At 33.4% G+C, this 10,000-nt stretch overlaps 2 protein-coding genes across 2 annotated transcripts in view; one reads left to right on the forward strand and one right to left on the reverse strand.

The window, feature by feature from the left end:
• Positions 1 to 5,399, forward strand: part of LOC122263856 (D-beta-hydroxybutyrate dehydrogenase, mitochondrial) — a 6,407-nt gene extending 1,008 nt beyond the window's left edge. Inside the window, exons 4-7 of the mRNA XM_086547132.1 lie at positions 760 to 923; positions 2,325 to 2,329; positions 3,181 to 3,376; positions 4,640 to 5,399. Coding sequence (XP_086403258.1) covers positions 760 to 923; positions 2,325 to 2,329; positions 3,181 to 3,376; positions 4,640 to 4,822 — 548 coding nt within the window. The 3' untranslated portion in view covers positions 4,823 to 5,399. The remainder of the gene's footprint in view (positions 1 to 759; positions 924 to 2,324; positions 2,330 to 3,180; positions 3,377 to 4,639) is intronic.
• A 1,075-nt stretch (positions 5,400 to 6,474) lies between these two features.
• LOC122263930 (uncharacterized) overlaps positions 6,475 to 10,000 on the reverse strand; it is an 11,362-nt gene continuing 7,836 nt past the window's right edge. The window contains exon 3 of the mRNA XM_043032568.2: positions 6,475 to 7,173. Within this exon, the coding sequence (XP_042888502.2) occupies positions 6,935 to 7,173 (239 nt within the window). The 3' untranslated portion in view covers positions 6,475 to 6,934. The remainder of the gene's footprint in view (positions 7,174 to 10,000) is intronic.

Genomic DNA, 10,000 nt, shown 5'->3' on the forward strand with positions numbered 1-10,000 from the left:
ATGTAAGTCATGCAACTCGTCTAAAAAACAGTCAATTTATCTTTCGTAAGCAAATTTTCTTATCTTATCATTGAAAATATTCCTTTCTTTTCCTCCCGAATATTGTTACCACGCGCGCCCTAACCTTGATTGTCTGCAGTCTAATGAGACACTTGAAAACGACAGATATTAGGAGAGATATGAGGAGGGAAGGATAATGAGAGGGCGAGAGAGAGAGAACGTGAGGGAGGGAAGAGAGAGGAGAGAGAGAGAGAGAGAGAGAGAGAGAGAGAGAGAGAGAGAGAGAGAGAGAGAGAGAGAGAGAGAGAGAGAGAGAGAGAGAGAGAGAGAGAGAGAGAGAGAGAGAGAGAGGTAAAGATACAGAGAGAGAGACAGGAAGAGATAAAGAGATAAAGAGAGAGAGAGAGAGAGAGAGAGAGAGAGAGAGAGAGAGAGAGAGAGAGAGAGAGAGAGAGAGAGAGAGAGAGAGAGAGAGAGAGAGGAGATAGGTAGAGATACAGAGAGAGAGAGATAGGGGGAGATAAAGAGTGAGAGAGAGAGAGAGAGAGAGAGAGAGAGAGAGAGAGAGAGAGAGAGAGAGAGAGAGAGAGAGAGAAAGTCACAAACCCAACCACCCAGCCAGCCAGACAGCCACCCCAACAGACAAAATACATGAATGAATCACAGAGAGAGAGAGAAAAATAAAAACAAAACAGAGACAGCTTAATTAAACAACCAACAGTAAGCCTTACATCCTCCCCCTCCCCCTCCCCCCATCAGAAGAGCTATGGGGCGTGGTTAACAATGCCGGAATCTCCACCTTTGGCGCCGTGGAGTGGACGCCTCTACAGACCTTCCAAGACGTAGCCAGTGTTAATATCTTCGGCCACATTCGCGTTATCAAAGCCTTTCTTCCACTGATAAGAAACTCTAAAGGTCAGTGGGTTAACTTTGCTTGATTTAATGGCTAGAGTGATTTCTTTTTTTTTTTCTTTTTTGATGATTATATTTTTTATTGTTATTGTTGTTATTATTGCTATTGTTATCGTTATTATTATTATTGTTATTATCATTATTATTATTATTATTATCATTATTATTATTATTATTATTATTATTATTATTGTTATCCTTACTGCTATTGTTATTATTATTATCATTAATGCTATCTTTATTATTGTTGTTGTTATCGTTTTCATCCTTATTATTATCATCATCAGAAGTAATATTATCAATTTTGTTAATAGCATTATTATCATCAGTAGTAGAAGTAATATTAGTATTAACATTATCATCAATATTATCATTACTACTATCAATATAATTTACATCATCATTATCATAATCATTATTGCTTTTACTATTATTATCCTTACCATTGTTACTGTTATCATTATCATCATCATCAGTAGTAGTATCACCATCAGTTGGCAGCAATATCATCCATCATCAACCACAAAAGTTCTTCTTCAAATTTCAAGAATTCATTCCCGGTAGTACTGTTACTGGCGCCGGGTCTGCGCCGAGGGTTACCAGTGGCTTCTAACGTGGCTTACTTACGATTTAACTAGATAACTGCGACTGTTTACGGTATATTCGCGCACGCACACGCAAACGCACCGCACAAACCACTTCGACACCACACACAACACACACAACGCACACGCACACGTACACACACACATACACAACACACATAACACAACAATTTCATTTATATATATTAGATATATTGTATATATAATATATATACGCATGACATATTATAATAATTTCACACACAGATATTAAAAGAAAACTTTTAACTATTCCGCCAACACGACATATAAACAAACATTTGGCGTTCACGTTTGCATTGTGGAACCAGGGAAGTAACACAAGCAGCTAAGGGCGCACTATGACCAGGGAATAAATCAGCATATATAGAAATATATAATATATAATGATATATATATAATTATATATATACATAATATATTATATACATAAATATATATGATATATATATATATATAATATAATATATATATAGGTATATAGTATATAATAGTTATATTATATATTTATATAATATATATATTATACATATATATATAATATATATATTTTTAGATATATATATATATATAGATATTTATGCATAATAGATATATATAATATACTACATTCATATATATATATATATATATATATAATATATATATATATATAATATACATATATAATATCTATATATATATATAGATATATATATAGATCATCATCAGTAGTATATCGCCCATCATTTAGCATCATCGTCATCATCACAAGTCAAAAAGTTCTCTATCAAAGTTTCTGTCCCGCAGGTCGGGTAGTTGGGTAATGACTGGTTACCCAGCGACGAGGTCTTTTTTAACCCAACCTGTCTCCCGTTTGAACACTGCTTACATTTATATCCGCCAAATCACGACCTATTGAGGGTTTACACGACTGGTTTTACGTTATATTCGCGCGCACGCACACGCAAACGAGTCACTAAAAAACGCACACACAAACGCTACATACACACTCACAATGCACACACACAACACACAACACTACAACAACACACAACCATACACACACATAACACACCCACACACCACACCACACACACACAAATATATGTATATAGATATATATATATATATATTTTAACATATATCTGCATTTACGCCATGTATTTTGATTTATTAATTCATATCGTGATATAAAAGAAAACTTTCCTCCAACGACAATAAATTGCAACGATTTGCGTTCATCGTTTAGTTTCAATGAGAAACCCAGAAAATATCAATTAATTAAATAACTTGAAATATAAATATATATAATATATATATATATATAATATATAAATAGATAAATATAAATATAAATATACATAAATATATATATATACATATATATTGTATATCCTATAATAATATACATATATTATAAATGTATGTATGTATATATTATATAATATATATATCTATATTGTATTAATATATATATAACATATATATTATACAATATATTCAATATATGTATATATATATATGTGTGTGTGTGTGTGTGTGTGTGTGTGTGTGTGTGTGTATGTATGTGTGTGTGTGTGTAAACACATACATATCACGTAATTCCTCAAAATGACTAACTCCCCTCTCGAATAAAAAAAAGTACAGCCTTTGCTATGTGATATATTGCTCTTTATACCAACTTTTTCTCAATGATCTTTCAAACCCTTTGCACAGGGACGAAGCTGAACACATCGGAGCGCGCCAAAAAGCTCGGCCAGTCGCTGTGGTCCGACATGACAGAGGAAGTGCGACATGCGTACGGCAGAGAAACTTTCGCTCGTGTTGTCTCCTCTATGGAAAACGTCACCAACACTGGGGTGAGAATGAGAAGAATTAGTATTTTATGTAGACACAGGAATACAGTTGGATGCCTATTTGTTCCATACGGAAATGCAAACACTCACTCACACACTCACTGACTCACAATATCTCACACTTGTTAACTCATATACACTCGCTCGCTCGATTGTTCACTCATTTCTTCAATTATTACTCACCAACTCGTTTATTTGATAACTCATACATGCTCGCTCGCTCGACTGATCACTAATTTCTTCAATTATTACTCACCTACTCGTTCACTTTATAACTCACACACTCGCTCGCTCGTTTGCTCACTCATTCATTCACTTATTCACTCAATCAGTTACTCATACACACACCAAAGGCCATGACTCAGAAAAACCCCCCAGAGTATCTAAAGAATGAAATTAAGTAATATTTAATTAATAGATGTACGGAATGAAAGATTTTTTTTTCCTCGAGAATTTACGTCAACTAAATCACAAAATATATCTTTACAGTTCCAGAATAGGCTGTAACTTAAGCAATGACTAATTCACTATATTATGGTGATAATTTAGCGAGTGAACAGACATTTCTACTAATAATAATTATAACAAGAGTGACTAATGATAAAAGTATGGTGACGTGTTTAAGAATAGTTATACGCTAATGCTGAAATGATAAAAATTGTGGCAAATTTGTCTCACATATCAAACATATTAAGCTAAATATCTAAATAAGTACAATATACTATGATGTTTATTTAATCATTCTGGAAGAAGGAGGTAAAGATGATAATTAGAAGTAGAAGAAGAAAGGGAGAGAGAGGGAGAGAGTGAGAGTGAGAGTTAGAGTGAGAGTGAGAGTTAGAGTGAGAGAGGGAGAGAAAGAGAGAGACGGAGAAAGAGAGAGAGAGAAAGAGAGAGAGAGAAAGAGAGAGAGAGAGAGAAGAAAGAGAGATAGAGAGAGATGGAGAGAGAGAGACAAAAGGAGAAATATATCGATAGATAGACAGAGACAATCGAAATGACTTCGAAATCTAGTAAAACACAAATGCAAACCATCAAGATTATATTATGATATTGAAATACCTTCTCATTACAAGATATGGCCACAAAAGGCAAATCACTACCTTTATTCCGTCTAAATAATACTAAAAGAATTCCCATTTTTTCCTCCCAAGCTGGTAGACAGACGGCGAAGACTGTTAACAGGCTACTTGTGTCTCTAGCAAACTTTCAGGAAGTATTGTCATTCCACAATACTAAGTAATTCATATTCTTTTTTTTTCCAAGTTGGTAGACCTGACGACGGCCGTTAACGCAATGGTCGAAGCTTTAACACAGCGGTTTCCCCAGGCGAGGTACACGTGTATGGATCTCAAGCTGTACATCAGGGGACTGGTGGCTCAACATATGCCAGAATGGATTTACGATTTCTTCTATATCAATGAAGTTCGTAACACTTGGTATAGTTGAGAGCTTCGTGACTGGTATTGGAATGAAGTTTATGTGAGTTGTTATTATCATCATGTGAGTGGCATATAGATTATTCCTATTCGGGTACTGTGTATTTTTTTTTATTTCGTTCGGGTACACTTATATAAAAGGTAGGAGGTTTCACGCCGATACAATCATGCTATAATTTGTTTTATTGATTGTTTATGACATTTTACATCAGGCTACAGAAAATCCTCTATCACTCAAGGTTATACAAACTCGTCACATGAGTTTGCATTTTATAATGCCATTTCACATAGATTATACCTCAGTTCTAAGAATGCGAATTGCGTAAGTCCTGCAAATATTAATATCAATTTCAAGATATGAATTCGCATATTCTAAGGACAGTAAAACAAAGAAAATGATATCAACAAAGGTATATATCACAGCTATTGTTGTTTTTTTGTACCTCATTCTGCTAAGCATTACTTAAATAGCAATGCAGCAGTATGTGTCTTTAAAAGTGAATGGTGTATTCTAAATAATATGTAGAAAGGTTTTTATGAATGACAGTAATCCTATTGTAAGGAAGGGATTTAAATAAAAAAAAGCTGCAACATTTTTTTTCACAAGACATCCTGCAAAATTGAATGTTGAGCAAACCGAACGGAGGTAAGCAAGCACCACAAATAATTTAGCAAGAGGTGACAAAAAAACTGATTACACACATTTACTAATATAGATCATCCTTGTATAACGGTTCAGAATTTTCAAATATGATATGGGAACTAAAGAATATATAAAATGTATAAATAGAAACAAAACTAAACAGAAAGGTGAATTCAATAATCATTCAGTCTTTTTCCCGACAACATTGTATTGAATATGGTGCTGAATTATCAACTGAAGCCGTTATATCTAGTATCAATAAATGAATGCATACAGTATATATAAATATAAATATATATATATATATATATATACATATATATATATATATATATACATATATATGTATATATATATACATATGTATGTATATATATACATATATATGTATATATATATACATATATATATATATATATATATATATATATATATATATATATATATATATATATATATATATATGTGTGTGTGTGTGTGTGTGTGTGTGTGTGTGTGTGTGTGTGTGTGTGTGTGTCTGTGTGTGTGTGTATTCGTATACATAATCAATTTGTCGAGGTTATATGTGCACCAGAAAACAGAGTGTTAAGGTGGTTATGCTGCATTGGTCTTATGAATTTCTTATGAATTTCGCATTGCTAAAACCATATTAATCATCGATACATGTATAACATGTATTATAAATAGTCAGAAGGAAAGTCTTTGCTCTAAGAAATGTAAACAGATATCTTTACTTTCTCCAGCAAAGCGTAAAAGATGTTGCACGGTGGTTTGACATATACCATTAAGGCACAGGAATAGTGCAATGCATGGAGGTGCCCCTTTTACAAAACTCTGAAACGAGAGATGCATTGGTAATTCTACACGAAGATGACATGTCCATAAAGAGATGTAGTGCGTTGATTAAGTACAAATGAACATGATTGAACAAACTCTACGTATACATAGGAATTCATTTATTTATCTCTACCTAAATACCGTAAATTATAGGAATCTTCCGAGTAAACACAAATGATACATATATATTATATATTTTTTCATATTCATCTGGATACCCTAATATAAATAATTTTCCAAGCAAACTCAAATCACAAAAATATATAGTAATTTCCTTATCTTCATCTAGATATCCTAATATATATAATCTTCCTCTGATTATATAGATTCAACATTCCCTTTATCCTCATCTGGATACCTCAATAAATATAAATCTTAACAAACTCAAATCATCCATATCTAATAATCTATTCATCAATAATCTATTTTATCTCCATCTGAACACCCCCCCCCCTCAAAAAAAACAAAAAAAAACTTAAATCATACACATACAATAACTTCTTTATCTCCCTAATCCCCAAATAAAGATAATTCTCCCAAGCATAAAACTCAAATCACACACACACACATACATATTCACATATTTATTTCCCACCTGCACGCCCTAATGAACAGGATTCCACCGTAACCTGTAAAGTTACGTCACACCTGAACAGCGCCAGGTAACATCCAGTACAGGTCGTCCAGGCAGGCTGTAGGAGACGGGGCTACGCTACTCTCCGTCGATCCTGCTGCAGGCTGACTCGGCTCGACAGGCACGTTCTTCGGGAGGATGTCGTTGAAAACCTGCACGTCGGTTGCAATGGGCTTGGCCTCATCCTGAGAGCTGGCCTGCAGCCTCGTCACGTTGAGGAGGCTGTCCGTGTCGCTGCTGTCATCGGCTGTCAGGAGGAGAGAGCGATTGGGATGGAGAGGGAGGGAAGAAGACGAATAATAATAATAATAATAATAATAATGAGAAGAGAGAGAGAAGGAGAACGAGAGAGAGAGAAAGAGAGAGAGGGAGAGAAGGGAAGAGAGAAAGGAAGACATATATATATATATATATATATATATATATATATATATATAGAGAGAGAGAGAGAGAGAGAGAGAGAGAGAGAGAGAGAGAGAGAGAGAGAGAGAAAGGAAGAGAGACATAGAGAGAGAGAGAGAGAGAGAGAGAGAGAGAGAGAGAGAGAGAGAGAGAGAGAGAGAGAGAGAGAGAGAGAGAGAGAGAAATAGAGAGATAGAGAGAAAAAAAGAAGAAAATGAGCCAACTTATACTCTTCAGCCACAAAATAATTCATTGAATGGAGCTTTTCTCGTAAGTATTTAACTGTTCATATCAGTTCGCACAAAATCGTATTCAACATCAAGCATATTAATGCGCCGACTAAGAAATATGCCACACTTATAATAGTATCAATGCCTCACCCACCATCTTTGTCCATTTCCACCAACCATTAATGAAGCGATATTTTTGATATACCGCATTGCATTCTTGCATTAGCTATGATACCTCCAGTTATGACTAAATGCAATCGCGTTCTTGCATTAAGAGATAATAACTATAATCGTAATTACATGTAATCTCATTATCATTAATTATACTAACTCCGAGTGACTAAATTCAATTAAATCAGTTATCCCCTACGCTAAGCTTAAAGTAATAATGATAATGATGATAATTACCATAATAACCATCCCAACGGTAATTGAAAAACCTTCTTATACAAACCGTCCAAGGTCAAGTAGTCTGTATGACCCACAGTAGAGTCTCGGACCACTAACAACCTCCTTGGAAACCGAAAATCGTTAACACTCGTGATGTGATGTTTGCTCGCCTTGACAAGTCAGAGCGTTTATCTTCCACTTGTCTGTTTATCTAGCTATCCTTATTCCTCGTAAAGCACACTTGTCTGAATTAATGAGTATCGGTCGATGAGATAGCAGTATGTAGGAAATAGAGGTATGTGTATGTATGTATGTATGTGCCAATTAATGCTAATACTGGTTATGATAAGGATGATAAAAATAACGTTAATAATGGTAATTGTGATAATAAAAATAGTTATGATAACTATAACAATAATAATATCATAGCTATAAAAACAACGATGATGATTGTAATAATAATAATGATAGTTATAATGACAATGATTTAGGGTGCAGAATCTTGGGCTTTTTGTTTACTGTGCTTCTAAATTATCACTTGTGTGCAAAGAATGGCCGGGGTTAGTATCCATTGTCAATGCGGGCTTTGAACTCAAGTCAGCATTATTGAAAGCCGAGCAAGTTACCACAGCAACGTGTCTGTGTCTGCATATATATATATATATATATATATATATATATATATATATATATATATATATATATATATATATATATGTGTGTGTGTGTGTGTGTGTGTGTGTGTGTGTGTGTCTGTGCATACACACATATGTTTGTGTGTGTGTGCATGTGTGTGCGTGCGCGTGTGTGACCCCACCAAACGAGAACCATACCTACAGTCCTACACCCTCAAGAAGCCTAAAAGCCCATGCCCTTACACCAAGTACACATGTGTATTTCATAAACGTTAACCCACGGAGAATTACGCCGTTCGATATCGCATCAATTCACCAATAAGCAGAGGCAAGTCTGTCCATAACCCTGGCTGATTACATGGCACGAGTGGACAACTGCTGGTGCAACGGAGGACGGAATTAACTCATTGATTATTGGGAAGTGAGGAAGTGAAGATGATGATGATAATGGTGATAATGTTTAATTTTATTGTTAATTTAACGGTCATAGCGACTGTTATTCTTATGATGACAATGGTAATGATATTAACAAGGGTTTTGATTTTAAAAATATTATCGTTGTTATCATAATGATGATATAACAACAATAATAATTATTATCAAAACAAAGTTAATTATCTTATTACTATTATCATCATCATCACAATTGTTACCATTCCTCTTCTTTCCATAGGTATTGTTAATACTATTATTATCATTATTATCATCATTGTTATTGCTGCAGTAATTAGTGTAATTAGCCTTATAATGATTAAAAGTATCATTAAAATTGTCATCATCATTGCTATCATTATCATCTTCATTATTCTATTAATACTATTACTATTGTTATTATCACTTCCTTCTCATTACCATAGTATTACTAACGTCATTATCAATATCATCAATTATCATGACTAACGTTATCATCATCATCATTATTATTAACATCCTCAATACTATCATTATTATCTTTATTGTTATTATCATTATCATCGTTATTACTGCTGTTATCATTATCATAATCATTAGCATTATCATAATTATCATTATCATTATTGTTACTATCATTATCATTACCACTGTTATTATCCTTATTATCACCATTATTGACATTATCATTATTATTAGTAGTAGTATCGGTATTAGTATTATCATCATTACTATTGTTATCAATATTATTATATTTTTTTGCTTATCATCATCACTTTTATTATCATTCTCTTTATCATCATAATTATTTACAATTCTAGTCTTATTCATCTTCTTACTATTTTCATAATTGCATTTATTGACAATATCATTCTCATCCCCATTATCATTGTTATCGTCATTATTATTATCTTGATTATTATCATTATCATTACACTTATTATAATGATACTACTAATGATAATGATGATAGTTATGATGATAATAACAACAACAATTATCCTAA

This window comes from Penaeus japonicus, unplaced genomic scaffold (genome assembly GCF_977035675.1).
Source record: "Penaeus japonicus unplaced genomic scaffold, GWHDUDI00000001_assembly GWHDUDI00000019, whole genome shotgun sequence".
NCBI classification, from domain to species: domain Eukaryota; kingdom Metazoa; phylum Arthropoda; class Malacostraca; order Decapoda; family Penaeidae; genus Penaeus; species Penaeus japonicus.